Consider the following 15,414-nt stretch of genomic DNA (forward strand, 5'->3'; position numbering starts at 1 on the left):
GTGTGCAGTCATGCGTGTTCTGCATGGTGTCATCCACTCCTCAGTGTGTTACCTGCTCACACACATCATGCACGCCACACTGGGTTTTTTGTGTGTGTGTGTGTGTGTGTGTGTGTGTGTGTGTGTGTGTGTGTGTGTGTGTGTGTGTGTGTGTGTGTGTGTGTGTGTGTGTGTGTGTGTGCACGCAGGGAGGTCCATAGTGTATATGGGTCACTCTCTGAGGAACCATAATCCCACGTTTGGACCAACTTACTCACTGGGGTTTCACTCTTCCTGTTTGGCCAAGCTGATGGCAACAAGCACAATGACCTCACCACAGCACTCGGTCATTGGCCTGCAGACCCCGGGCCTCTCAGCCAATAGCACGCCGCTCTGGTGACGTATGGGCTCCAGCGGCTGCTCCGATTGGTCGAGGGGGCGGGACGAAGGATCCTGTGGCGCTGGGAGCTCCTCTGATTAGCTGGGAGAAGAGTGCTTGTGAGGAGGGATGGCATGAGAATTTGGGAGTTGGTGTTCTTTGTGGCTCCTATTGAAACTACACTCAACCTGTGGCTTATAGTGGAGCCACAGGAGTGCAAATACAGACATTTAAATAGCACACAGAGAGCTTACTAGTCTCGTTAAAGCTGTTTTGCAAGCATGGACTGGAATTCTATGAGGCTGATATTTTGATTTTTATGAAATTTTATGTCTTTCTAGTGCATTGACTTGGTTTTAATAGACAGACAGGCATCCCCACTTCCTTCTACGCCCCTGCCATGTTAGCAGACAATTGAAGAGGGGATGATGAAGATAAAAAAGACAGAAAGAGGAGGAGAGAGCGGCTTCGTTCCTGTCCTGCGTGCCTCTATAAGTCGCAGACAAACCCACATAGCAGCTCTATTGGCCGCCGCAGCCTCGCTCTCCCAACAGCTGTTCTGTGTTTTCCCACACTGTGATTGGCCAAGACGCGCCGTCCGTCAATTTTACTTTGACGTGCAGCCCCGCCCCCTCCACCCAGACGCGCCCTCCGATTGGCTACTGTACGCGTTCGTGCTCCGCGATTGGCCGCCCGGGCTGGTTGTCAAGGCTTTGGGGTTCCATTCACCATTTTGCGACTGTAGTGTAGAATGTACAGGGCAGTAGTTTTTCCTCCTTCTAAGTTGCTTTGCCGGAGAAACATGAACGGCCGCTAACTGGCAGCTGCGGACGACTGGCCTCCCTGCCCTGTTTTACCCGGCGGACTCGGCGGAGAGACAGCCCGGGCTTGCTGTCCGTTAGCTCCGGTGAGTAGAAGCTGCCTACAAATCTTCTCCTGCAGCACTGCAGTGGGGCTTGTTGTGCCTTTTCGCCGAGGTGCTAACGTTGTTCATGCTTACTGTGGCCACAAACAGAGCCGACGAGCGGCGTCTGGGTGGCCTACGGAGAGCGGTACAGGGCGGAACGGGTGTCTTGTGCGAGAAAAAAGGGAGCGGTGCGACGAGACGTAGTGATCCTGAAACTTTTCCACTAGAAATTAATTCAACGCCATAACTGCCGCTGGACTTTCCCCACAACAACTGTTATTTCTCTGCCGTGTGAAAAACTCCTCTGACACATTTTCTGCCTCTTCAACGTGGCCCTTTTCATCCACATATTGACACTTTGTGGCGCTAGACGACGACTGGGCTGAATAGAAAAGTTAGCCGGCTGTATTTTCACACGACTGTCACTTTCCGATGCCGACTTTGTGAGGTGTTTTTTTTTCTCTCTCGCGCGCTGATAAAAGTCTGCTTTGGGACGTTTCTCTCGGTCGTGCAGCTCAAGGAATAAGGGCCGTTTAAGGAGGCATTAGGGGTCAATATGCCCGTTAAACCGGTTATTTTCCCGGTACAGTGAGTTGAGGATTTCCAAGCGGCCTTGTGTGTGTAGTCGAGGCCTGGTCGCTACACGCCACGGCCTGCAGTGTTGTGGAGTAAAACTGGTAGTAATCGCGGTACTACGAGGGCTTGACACGGTACTATCCAGCTAAACCAGAGGTGACGACATCCCCGCTTGTTGTATGCATTTTCTGCTTTAGGCCCTGAAGTTAGCAGCAGTTATCTAGCAGGGATTATGATCATGTATGTATTTATACTGCCCTGGCCTGTCCTTAATGCAGCTCTGTAGTAATCCTGTTACAAAGTTTAGAGGGGAACTTTTGCATGTCATTCAGCCTCACGTTATGGAGAAATAAGCACCACAGCAGGTCAGAAAGGACTGAAATATCTATTTAAGTTCTACCCTGTGGGATTTTACATCAAGGTTTGCAAAAATGCATGAGGTGCATGTTTATAGCCATAGTATAATCAAGTTAACTCAATTTATGCTTGATACAAGCGATTACATATTCTTCGGGCGTGTTTGTGGTTTAAAAAAGAGATGAAAATGTGACCTACACCGAACAATCGTTATCTAAACTGAATTATGCATTCAGAAAGGCAACGGTTCATGCTGTTCTCACCTCATATGACTTATATCAGCTCGATGCTGCCAACAGTCATGTTTACTATGCATGCATGTCAGCTTATAAAGCTCCTTTCCTGTTCTGCAAATAAAATACGGTTGACCTCACTGCCCTGGCCTTCATGTGTATGCGTGATGATCAGTGAACAAGCAACATAGAAGACACAGGCCTACTTTAGCTCCCGTATGGGTTTCCTTGCTCCATATTTCACTGGGAGGAGTGTGTGTTGCGTCAGTTTGCCTTTAAGCTGTTATCATAAGGCCCATGACTCTGACACCAGCTGTTGTACACAGTGCACTACTGAGTAAACACATGTAGCATACCTCTATCGTGACCAAGTAAGGACAGCTGCCAATATTTTATGGTGGCTGCTGTCCTAAATAGGGATTTACATAGAGCACAGTGATGGCTGTGAGCTCTCAGGCTCTGTGTGCACTATCAACTATCATCACACAGATGTTTGCTGTGTGTGTGTGGCCTTGAGACAGGCGGCACTCATCTTTGGAAATGGATTTTCTCTCCAGCCGATATGATGTGGCAGATATTAAAAGGACCTGAATGAATGCGAGCCTTCACAGACAAACAGGAAGGCAGCAAAAGGGAATAGAGGCAGGCAGACAGAGAGAAAGAGACTGGTGGGAGGACGGATACCGAAACAGGGACAGACAGGCAGACATGTAAGTTAACAGACAGCCAAACTGTCACTGACAAGTAGACATGCTGAGTGCTGGTTGATTGACATGAAGACAGAGCATTTTGACAGTGAATATCACAGTCGGAGTGAGAAATTGTCAAAAAAGATGACAGAGCATATAAGGACTCTTTGGATCCTGCCTCTTATATGCATGTCGTTAACATCTTTGCTGCGCCGTGGAGACTTGCATTCGACGAAACGAGGCAGAACTCGCAGCAGCCAGGACCTGAGGCGAGTCCCAAACAAACCAGCTAAATGACAACAGTCCCCTCCTCCTGTTCAACAAGTCAGCAAAATCAATCTTTTTTTTGTTTCTAAACGGAGGCAGAGCTGTGAATGAGACCGGTGTGGAATAAGAGATATTCTGAATGACTCTAGCATGGCTAAGAGCTGTACTGAATGACTCTGGTGTGGAATAACAATTATTCTGAACAACTCTGCTTTTCTGGATGACTGCAGCACAAAATGAGGATAGAGACTAAGTGGACGGAGAGGAGGAAAAGAGGGAGAGATGAGAGGTAAAAAAAAAAAAATCAATATTTGAGAAAGAGAGAACACAGGCAGGGGATGAGAATGAAAGTGTAATAGTAGCAAAGAGAGAGGGAGGAATAAAGTAACGGGAAGTTAGGTAATGGTCTTCCACAGGAAATTGAGTTTGTAGGGGCGGATTGACTCTGCTTTGAAATACATAGATAAAGGTCGCCACAGAGAGAGAGGGAGAGAGAAAGGGAGGGTTTCAGTATGCGAGTGAAGAAGGAATTCCCCCGCCTCTACTGCCCCGGCCAAGAAGTAGTGTGTGTGTGCATGCAAAAAAGGCTTGTCTGGGCAAATTGCAAAGTGCTCCTCACTATTTCCATGCTGTGTTGTAAACCTACATTGTGTTTACCCTACAATATGCCCTCCTGTTTTCAATATGTACCTGGTATGGATGCAGGCCTTGTGTAATGTGAGTAGAACCTGTTATGTAATGAATTAATGTGTAATGAATTTGTAGATGAGTCATATTCATTACTACTCTAGTACGACGGTGCATCATTTAGCTGGGAATACATTCCTTAAAATTAATGTTTAACAGTTTGTTATGCTTTTATTATCATGATCACCACTTTGCTTTTATTTTGAATCACTTTCATGAATGTTTGATTTTGATTCAATCTGCCACTTTTTCCTTCTCAAAGCCACGCAGCTCGTCGCTATCTTGTGCAGTGATTAGGCTTTGTGCATGTCTGAATGCGTTTGCCACATGAGTAGCTCACACTCCCTGTTCCCTCTCTTTCAGAGTCTGTGGAATAAGGTGGGCAAGTGCCGAAGTCGCGCAACGAAGACAAGACAGGATGAGAGAGAGAGGCTCCGACAGAGGAGAAAAATAGAAAGGAAAGGAGGGGGAAGCAGAAAAAAAACAAGGCAGAGTGAGAGAGGAGCACCGAGGAGAATCTCTGGGATAAATAAATAACAAGAGTTGTTTGGAGTAAAAGCAAACTAGATGAAAAGATGAAGCCGATAAAGAAGCAGGGCCGGCGCTCTCCTCCCTCCACTCGGGCTAAAGGGGGGAAGCGTCGTGGAGCTGGAGATGCCCCAGAAGGAGGAGAGAAAAGAGACTCAGATGAGAACAGAGACAGAAGCAGCTCCCCACAAAACCGAACTCCCTCCTCTTCTTTTTCCTCTAATTCACGCTCAGAGTCCTCTCAGGTGGACCCAATCAGGACGCGGGATGCTGCCGAGGGGGAGGGGCTTCACAGAGAGCCACTGTCAGAGGCGGCAGTGTCGATTGCGATGGATCCTGGGAAGCTGTCCTCCGATGATAGATCAGGGAGGTCGGCCGTGAGCTGCAGCAGCCACTGTGACAGTGGTGGCAGCAGTTGTAGTAACAGCAGCACGCCAAGCTCCAACAACAGTCCAAACCCGGCCTCCAGCCGCAAAACAGCCACCTTTAAGGCCCGCGTTCCCAAGAAGAAATACACCTCTGAACACTGTTCGTCTACTACTGCTGGTAACCATAGCAACCCCACGTCCTCTACTCCCCCTCCTCTTCCTCTGAGCGGCGGTGTCCTCAACCAGGGGTCAGCAGGTCCAGGACTTGACATCAGCGTCTCGCATTCTGATGACAACAGTCAGAGCAGGAGCCTGATGGATGACTTCCACGGCAGGACAAGCAGCAGGGAGGGGCCTCAGGACTCTCCAGGACCCCCTATCCTGTCACTGGGAGGAGAGAGGGAAAGGCCCGGAGGAGGTGAAGGAGATACAGAGCGGGTGTCGCCCAGCCCTTTGCCCCGCTGTTCCTCCACTGACACCGCAAGCGAGCACTCGGCTGACCTGGAGGTGGTGGGCGACACACACAGCCGCACACAGATGTCTGCACACACAGCGCCCAGCCTCCCCGACGCTCTGTCTGATGCTCTGGCCAAAGGGTTGAAGAATCAGCGCATCCTCGCCCGCCAGCTGCGGAGAAGAATTGATGAGGAGGGAGGGGGCGAACGAAGAGATGAAGGGGGGAGGTCGGACTTGGTGTTTCGGGCCGGGGTGGTCCGTAAGGTCAGCGGTGAGTTTGGAAGCCTGGAGGTGCAACTGAATGGGGAGAAGACACTGTGCCGTTATCCGTATCGACATGATAGCCCCCCAGGGGTGGTGGACATTATCCTGGATGCCCCACCTCCTGGTGTCCAACCAATACCTATCGGCACTCGTGTCTGTGTACCGTTTGGCAACGAAGAGGGTATCGAGGGCCAGTGGCAGTGGTACCGAGAAGGCGTGGTGACACGGGTCGACACACACCCTGCAGTGGCCAACCGCTATCGTGTCCTGCTGTCTGAGGAAAGGCCTCACTCTGTGGATGAGGAAGAAGATGGCAGAGGTGCCACGCAGGCTGTGTGGGTCTCCCGACAAACACTCCGGCTCCTGGTGCCACCGTGGGACCTGGACTTGCCTTCTGGTGGGGGTTGTGAAGGAGAAGAGGGGGTGAGAGACAAGGAGAGAGAACGGGAGGAAAGAGAAGAGATTGATGTGGAGCAGGAGGTGTGTCGTCTGAGCCGGGGAATGACACCTGGTATGGGGTCAGTGCTGGGGAGAGGAATGCCCTACCCAGGCATGGTTCCTGTTTCCTCCACATCGGGCCACAACATTACCTCCCCCATAACTCCAGCATCAGTCCTCAGTTTAGCCCCTGGCCGAGAGTGGGAAATAGAGAAAGACTTGGAGAGGGAGAGAGACCTTCAGAGAAAACAGGAAAGAGAGAGGGAAAGAGAGCGAGAAAGGGAGAACAGTGTGAAGCAGCAGCAGCAACAACAGCAGCAACACCATCCATATATGCCCCTCACCCCCGAAGAAGACATGGAGGTGTCCCACTTTAATATGGTCCCGATGGGGGCGATCATACCCGGTACCAAACCAATGGCAGTTCCCCAACACCGCCACATCGTCTCTAAGCCCCCGCCTGGCTACCTCAGTCCCCACATGTCTGTGGTGCGGGGCATTGGGATTCCCCCTGCCCATCTGGCCTTGAACCCCCATCCCCCCCCTTCACCTGTTCTGTTAGGCCTTGACCCAGCAACTGCAGTAGCTGCAGCAGCTGGTGCTGTCATCACCACCCCCCAGCTCCCACCTCTCCCTCCCATCTCCTCCTCCACTACATCCTCCTCCAGAGGAGAGAAGGCCTCAGGGGGAGGTTCTGCTGGTGGTGGAGCAGGTGGCGGTGGTGGATCTGGATCAGGTTCGACCTCCTCTTCCTCATCACGTTCCCGCACTCCACTGACGGCTGCCCAGCAAAAGTACAAGAAGGGAGATGTGGTGTGCACACCGACAGGCATCCGTAAGAAGTTCAATGGGAAGCAGTGGAGGAGGCTGTGCTCCCGGGAGGGCTGCTCTAAGGAGTCCCAACGACGAGGGTACTGCTCCAGACACCTCTCAATGAGGACCAAGGAGATGGAAGCCAGTGGAGGCGGCCGGGAACGGGGTGGAGCCAGCAGCACGGGGACCTTGACGCCATCTGACCTCCGCCTGAGCGGCGGGAGAGCTAGCTCAGAATTTGACTGGGATGAAACGTCACGGGAGAGCAGTGAGGCCAGCAGCCGCGGAGGAGACTCTCGCCCTCGCCTCGTCCTTCCCTCACTGCTGCCTCAGGACCTCTCTCGTTTCGACTTCGATGAGTGTGAGGCAGCCACCATGCTGGTCTCCCTGGGCTCCCGTTCTGGCACACCTTCATTCTCCCCCATCTCTAATCAGTCACCCTTCTCCCCGACCCCTTCACCCTCACCTTCTCCACTCTTTGGCTTCCGTCCTGCAACTTTCAGCCCCATCACTGCGCCTGCCTCACTGACTCCACGTCGCCATCGGCAGCTTAGCGGCACTAAGATGGGTACGCCCGGTGCTGAGAGAGAGCGCCATCTGTCGGGTATCGTGCCCACTTTCCAGACCAACCTCACTTTTACAGTCCCCATGAGCCCCAGCAAGAGGAAACTAGATACCCACCCGCCTCCTCCACTATCTGCAGTCCAGGACTACCAGAGCAAGCCTGAGCAGCAGCAGCTGGTGGGCATAGGGGGCGGTGTGGTGGGAGACCCAACGCTAGGCCACAGCCCTGCCGCCTTCAGAGTCCTCTCCCCCCAGAGTCAGCCCACAACCCCTTCCTCGCTTTCCTTCCCACGTCCCCGCAGCGCCACCAGTCGGCCACCATCCTCCGCCGCCTCCACACCTCCTCCTATGCTGGTCTCCCCCACCCCTCCTTCCCCTCTGCCCCAGGAACCCTCCCCACGCCGCATCGTGCCCCTCCGTGATTCCCCGGTCATCGTCCGCAATCCGGACGTCCCCCTGGCAAAGTTTTCTGACGGCCCGCTGGGAAGAAGAGAGAGAAGCAGGTCGAGGGAGCACAGCCAGCCCCCACACACGGCTCCTCCAGGCCTGCAGGCCCCCGTCCCCATCAATGGGGCCGCCACCAACGGCGCTGTGCTCCTGCGCAACCCAACATCCACTCTGGTCCTGGTCACATCCAGTTCGGTAAGAACAATATTATCTTGTGTTTCTGTGATAGAGTCATGTGCACCAAATGAATGAGCCATGCCAATAAACCTTTTCATGTTACATGTAATGTTATATTGCATTACCAATATATTTATTACAATAAGAGTACCCTCTGAAATAATGAAAAATAAAGCTGTAGTAATTATATATTGACCCTCTGAACCCCAAAACTACCTGGCAGCTTTGAAAGGCATGCTATCTTTAAAAAAATCTGCCAAATTATGTCATTTCTTAGCGTTAGAAACTGTGAAATCAGAAAGAACTGTTGGACTTTCAACTTTCTGTCAGAAACAGACTGTTTCCAACTGATTGTAGTTAATGACAGTTCCAGGAATAAGTCAGATGAGCAGAACAAGAGCAAATGTTTATATAATCTTTATTGCATGACCACTGTCTGATATTATTTAAAAAGGGACAAGATACTTGAGGGTGAGAATGTGACAGAGTAGAAGTGTAAATTCAACACTCTTCACTGTTCACACCCACAGCTGTGGTCAGACTACACCTAATTCATATATGCTCTGCTAAACTCTGCCTGAAGAATAAAGTTAGCAATATTCTCTATTTTTCTCACCGTCAACAAATCCCAAAAATTACAAACAAATCGACAGGTGTACAATTTAGTCCTGTTTGAGTATCATTTGTTAAAACCACTGTTCTGCGGTTTAAGGAAATTACTAAGCTGTTGTAAAAAGTTGAACCATTTATTGCTGAGCTGTTCTGAAAAATGTAATTCAGAAGCATAAACAAAGAAACTGAAAACACAAAGATCGATTTTCAACCTTCTTCCTGAGCTTATTGTGTGTGACTTTCAACTTCATTTGGAAAATTAACCAAATCTAAGCTTAAATTCCAGATTTTTATCTACATAGTTCATCTTAGAATTGCCAAAAATTAATCGTTTGATCTATTCAGATTATGTAAGAAAGAAAAAATTGTGCGCAACTCGATGCAACTCTGAAACAATTAGTGACTCAGCTAAAAGTAACACTCGTGACAGAAATTGACTTTCAGGCTATATTTACACAGAGCAGATAAGAGATAAGCATGGAAACAAATAAATGTCATAAAATATTTATTGTATGTTGAGTCCCCATGTTTTTCCAGTATTTCTAACAACTGTGGTCACTGAAAAAATATGGGATTTTTTTTTTGTTAATTACATTTTTTGTGTAATGAATATTCCATTTTAAATGTTTCTTTTGTAATGATTCATGCTAACATGACTGTGTCATATTGCACATAAAGCTAATTTCTAAGTTCTCTCTACTTCTAGCCATGGTTGTTTTGTTTCCCTTAGAGGTACAGGACTTTCTGTTGCATTGAAAAATGTGCCGACTGTGAGTGAAAATGTGGCAGGAGCAAAAAAACGCCCAGATTCAGGAGGGTTGATTAACTTCATACAAATTGAATTAAACAGAAAAAATTCTGTATTTTTATGTGGTTAAATTAGCACCAATTTTCTCAAGTACATTTTACAGTCTTTTAAGTACGACACATTAAATATTATGGGCAATCTCAGAGTGACTCCTCTGGTCTCTGAAGATGCCACTTAATAACAGTGGTTTTGCTGCAGAATGAGTTTTGGGACTGGTTGGGTGCCTGTCAGATGATATTGCACGATGAGTTAAAATCTACGCATCTAAACTGAATAAAATTTTATACTCTAATTATATACATTCCATTAAGTGGATGACTTTAATGAGTCCTGGGCTATGAGAGCCACAGTTGTGCCAAGAAATGCATCAAAATGACACAGAAGTAGTGTTATTAGCTCTGTTATAGATAATCTAAGTTCTTTGCAAATGTTATAAATTTCCTTTTGATGTCTTTTTTAGTCCTTGACTCCAGCCACAGCGGGCCACGCCGCCCTCTCCAGCCCCTCTACTCCTGGATTGATGTCCACCGCATCAGGCTCAGTCCTGTCTTCGTCTGGTTCTGGAGGTCGGGAGCGAGAGAGGAAGCCTGAGGGACACCAGGACGCCTCTGGAGGGGTGCTGCCTCAGCCGGTGGCCTGTCATCCCACACCGACAGCCCTGCTGCCACTCATACTGCCAGCAGAGTCACCTCACCCTGCACCTCGCAAGCAGATCATCATGGGACGCCCAGGGACCGGTAAGCAACGGGGGGAAGAGGGAGATTGTGGCACTGCGGTCCTGACCTTTGTTCATGTCAGATACAAAGTCTGCTGAGCCACACATATGCTGCACTGTAAAGTAGGAATGGATGTACAGGCTGTATCTCATGCACTCTATCTTTGTGCTTCTCGCTTTTATTATCTCTCTGGGGTTACAGCAGTGTCATCAGAGTGCCGTGGCTGTGACTTATGTACACTTTACTATTGTTTACTTGCACTGTATGAAAGTTGCAATTCAAATGCTGTGTTTTGTGGAATTAGCCTGAGAAATTTTCCACTGCTTCCACTGGAGTCGGTTGTTCTCCCAGAAATCTGTTTCTTTTTTAATGGCTCCTATAAGATCAGCTGCCGTGGTCACAAGGGGAAAGTGTTTGTATTCATGCATATTGTGCCGACAACGAAATAGAAAGAGAACATGTGAATAATATATGGATGAACTTGTTGGTATCACATGAATATTCAGAGGCGTTTTTGATCCAAGCTTTCAACGTCATCAGGACTTAAATACTGATTGTATTCCGCTCGAGGGATGTGTATTGTGTTTGTTTAGCTTGTTTTTTGGAAAAGGATTCAATAATTTCCTAATGCAGCTGTAGTTTTTAGCAAATGATGCAGAAACAGGTGCAAATCATACACCTGGTGGATTGTTTTTAATCTTTTCATGGGATTTGTTGACAGCAAAACTTAGTCTGCAGCCTGGTTGTGGCTTTTGAAGTACATTTTTAAAAACATTTTAACTAAGTCTTCGTGATATCCTAAACCAGCAGGATACTATGGTTTTAACATATGATACATAAATCATACACCTGTTGGACTGTTTTTAGTCTTTTCATGGCATTGCATGGGACAGCGAGAGAATATGGAATATCACTGGCTTGATTCCTTTTAAATTGTCGAAATGTCTCCTATTGCAAGTTTAGTTTTAATTTCACTTTATTAATTTCTTCTGCAGAGATACTGTATGAAAGTTGCAATTCAGATGCTGTATTTTGTCAAATTAACGTGAGAAATTTCCCACTGCTTCCGCCGGAGTCGGTTGTTCTCAAAGAAATGCTGTTTCTTTATCCTATAAAATCAGCCGCTGTGGACACGGGGAAAGTATTTGCTGTTGTGAAAGAGAACATGTGAATAATATATAGATGAACTTGTTGGAGATCCCTGGTTCGCGTCCCGTCTTTCCCGGGATCTTTCTGCATGGAGTTTGCATGGTCTCTCGCAGTCCAAAAATATGCTAAGGTTAATTGATTATTCTAAATTGCCCGTAGGTGTGAATGCAAGTGTGATTGCTTGCCTGTATTTGTTGCCCTGCGACAGACTGGCGACCTGTCCAGGGTGTTCCCTGCCTTCACCTGAGTCAGCTGGGATAGACTCCAGCACTGCCCCCCCCCTGCGACCCTAATGAGGATTAAGCGGTGTATAGATAATGGATGGATGGATGAACTTGTTGGTATTACATGAATATTCAGAGGCATTTTTGAGCCAAGCTTTCACGTCATTGGGACTTAAATACTGATTGTATTCCGCTCGAGGGATGTGTATTGTGTTTGTTGAGCTTGTTTTTTGGAAAATGGTTCAATAATTTCCTAACGCAGCTGTAGTTTTTAAGCAAATGATACAAAAACAAGAGTAAATCATACACCTGGTGGATTGTTTTTGTCTTTTCATGGGATTTGTTGGCAGCAAAACTTAGTCTTTGGCTTGTTTATGGCTTATAAAGTACATTTTTAAAAACCAGTACATAGTATAACAGCAGGGCACTGTGGTTTTAGCAAATGGTATGTAAATCATACACCTGTTGGGTTGTTTTTAGTCTTTTCATGGGATTGCATGGGGCAGAGAGAAATATGGAATATACCAGCTTGATTCCTTACAAATTGTTGAAATGTCTCCTATTGCAAGTTTGATTTAATTCTTATTTTAATTTCTCCTGCAGAGATACTTAGTCGAGGCAGAGTTTGGCAGAGCATTTATGAATAAGGTGTAGTTTGACCACAACTGTGGGAGGAAACAGTGAGGAGTGTTGAATTTGCACTTCTACTGGCTCACATTCTCATTCTCATGTGTCCTAACTGTTAAAATATTGTGGGATAGTGTTCACACAGTAATGACATTATAAACATTTCCTGCTGTGCTCTTTGTTTGAACTAGTCTTCAAACTGTCAGCAGTTACCTTCAGTTGGAAGCAGCCTGTTTCTACCGGCATCGTTTCTTTATTTTCGTTAAATTCAAGTCAAGCTAGAACAAAAATGTCCCTCTTTAACCTTCTGATAATCTGCTGTTGTGTGTTTTTTTTTGCGCTCAAAGTTTAGTCATTATCAGCTCGTACGTGCAGATTTTATTCTGCTCTGGGGATGTGTTGTATATTTAGTTTCCTTTCAGTTATAATCATGATCTATACAAATAATGCAAATTATGCTGTGATTATCAGAAAATATGTTGCTTGATAAATGTTATGAGGTCTGTAAACTGATTTTAGTTTTAAGAAAAGGGAGAATGGAGTCCTTAACGACAGCAATGATGTGAAAAACACAACATTCAGCAATTTAATTTGTCCTTATAGGCAAGCCTCTTCATTTGGCAGCCAACCTGGTTCCACCCTCGAGCAATTATTTCAAGATAATTAGACCAGGTCTTGTTAGCAGTTACAGTTATAACTGCTATTTTAATAGTCATCAGGATGTTAAAACTACATGTACAGAATCACCAGTCAAAACTGATTTAAATTTGCACCAAAATAAGATTTAAAAAGGTTTTTTCCCCCACAAATTATACTTTACTAGACATACACACAGTTTCACCACACTGCCTCATTGCGGCAACACGATTGGCTGCATGTTTTCCAGTTCGGCTGTTCCAGAGCAGTTTGTTGGATTTGGGGGATCATCTGTAGCATTACTGAAACAGTTTCTTCCTTTTTAATTAGTATTAGATTGTCGTGACAATTAATACATGTGACTCAAGCCTTTGCACAGTATTTATCATTCTGCATTAAGATTGATCACTGTGATAGGTATAATACTTGTAATTTTGAGCTGTATGCTGAGGTCTGTAAGTGATAAAGACTTTTTGTTTATTTATTTATTCATTCATTCGTTTATTTATTTATAAGGCTCCTGTTGTTGTTGTTTTTTTAACCCTGTTACATTACCTCATAACTGTATTTAAATATGGGCCCTTTCCAAGCAAATTATTGCATCACATTGCATGTGCTGGCTGTTTTTACAGAACTTGGAAAATCAAATATTTCTCACTGTGCTCCTGCAATCTGCAATAACCTGCAGAACAATTGAAAGTTTGACTAATTTTTGTCCTTAAGATAGTTCAAGTTTTTAATTTAATTGTATTTTACTTTCAGTTGTTATTGTTTTTGTTGCATTATGTTTTAAATTTAAATGTTCAAATGATTCTTTTTAATATTTAATTAACTTTACCATTACATTTTTTATAGCTATTATCCATGCTTCTTATTTTTGTGCCTACATTTTTTATTTTCTTACCTCTGAGTTTAAATTAAGTTTAAATGGACTAATGTTTCTGGTAGAGTTTAGAAACCATCCATCTTGTGTTGCTTCTTTTATTCACTACAAAATTTGTATATATCATTACATTCTTATTAAAGATTGAATAAGACATAGATATTTAAAGCGCTGCTTTGACAGAAAGTAAAAAATATAGTTGTACGGTTAACATTTTGGAAGATTGCACTATTAAGATGTTACTTTATAGTGTTGGCAGTCATATTCGAAAATATGACTGTAAGTAAAATTTAAAATGGCCTTTCCATCAGAAGCTTCAGACCAGTTTATGTAAATTGTTCCAGTCAGGTGATGGGCTGCAAGAAAACTGGCCACTGAGAAATGGAGGTGATTGGGTTCACATATACTGTGTGCTTGTTTCCATGCCAACTTTGTGATTTTTTTTCTTTTTTTTTTTTTACAGTACGGGCAGAAACGCTACTTTGAATCTATGAATAACGAAGATGGTTTCCATTTAAAATGCATGATTTCTCATATTGATGCAGTACTTTCAAAACCTGAAAACTGAAAGTGTGACAGGATTTTCTATTGGCAGTTTTCAGGCTGTTTGGTTTCACCGTTGATTTTGTATATATATAATACACATAACAGTGTATTTTTGTGTCACATGTACATTCAGGAAATACAGCAACGTTGCAGGTTAGTATAAAACCAGAAGAGAAGTGGCAAAAGTAGCAGATTTTGTCCTAATTTTAATATTTCATCACCTCCTCTGTGATTAAATCACAGCACCTTGACTTGGTTCAGATGATAAAGATGACTTTAACATTTTTTTCTAAGGTGTGAATATCAAAAGCTTTGATAAATCAGTCTCTCAGGCAACCACCCAGACCTGCTGCTCACTGTGTGTAATTTGTGACTCAGTGTGCGTAGAGTTATTGAGAGAGCTTGTGTGCAACTGTGCAGAGGGTGTCGCCTTTTTTTTAACATGTGTGTATGCATGCATGTGTGCGTGAGACAGATAAGGGGTGTTTCACTGAAACTCTAAAAGGGCGAGAATATTGACATGTCTAGACATGCAGGACTAAGAGCGGGAGTGCAACAAGGACATTCACACCTCCTCCACACACACACACACACACACACACACACACACACACACACACACACACACACACACACACACACACTCATGTTGGCGTTTCAGACAATCAACAGCCTCAGACGGGGCATTAAGGGCAGGTCCGGCGTGATGTGAATGTGTTTCATTGCTCTCAGCACAAGAAGGAGTAATCATATTGCTGGCGTGTTGTCATGGATACACTGTTTCCATCGGTAGAATTAGTGCAGTAAAGCGTTCAGGCCTGAGCTGATTACCGGTGTGCGATGCTTCTTTTTTTTTTTCTTTTCTTTCTATTCCTTTCCCTCTCACATCCCTCGCACTGCTGCTAACAGCCACCTGCCTCTGTAGCGTAATGTTTCCTCTGCCATACATTTTTAAAAACACCTAGAGCCATTGCGGGCCCAGAAACAAACAGAGGCAGCGCAGGCCCCACGGCTGAGATCTCTCCTAAATATAGCCCAGCTCAATGCAGCTGCATTAGCATCGCAAGTTTCATTACTGCTCTCT

The 15,414-nt window shown here is 45.6% G+C and overlaps 1 protein-coding gene across 2 annotated transcripts in view; it reads left to right on the plus strand.

Moving 5' to 3' along the window:
• The first annotated feature begins 1,088 nt into the window (after window positions 1–1,088).
• The window catches only part of cica (capicua transcriptional repressor a), a 55,315-nt gene continuing 40,989 nt past the window's right edge, over window positions 1,089–15,414 (plus strand). For both annotated transcript variants that reach the window (XM_023262134.3, XM_023262135.3), the window contains exons 1-3: window positions 1,089–1,265; window positions 4,438–8,147; window positions 10,010–10,286. In XM_023262134.3, the coding sequence (XP_023117902.2) occupies window positions 4,650–8,147; window positions 10,010–10,286 (3,775 nt within the window). In that variant the 5' untranslated portion in view covers window positions 1,089–1,265; window positions 4,438–4,649. The remainder of the gene's footprint in view (window positions 1,266–4,437; window positions 8,148–10,009; window positions 10,287–15,414) is intronic.

The sequence above is a fragment of the Amphiprion ocellaris genome, chromosome 15 (genome assembly GCF_022539595.1).
Source record: "Amphiprion ocellaris isolate individual 3 ecotype Okinawa chromosome 15, ASM2253959v1, whole genome shotgun sequence".
Lineage (NCBI taxonomy): Eukaryota > Metazoa > Chordata > Actinopteri > Pomacentridae > Amphiprion > Amphiprion ocellaris.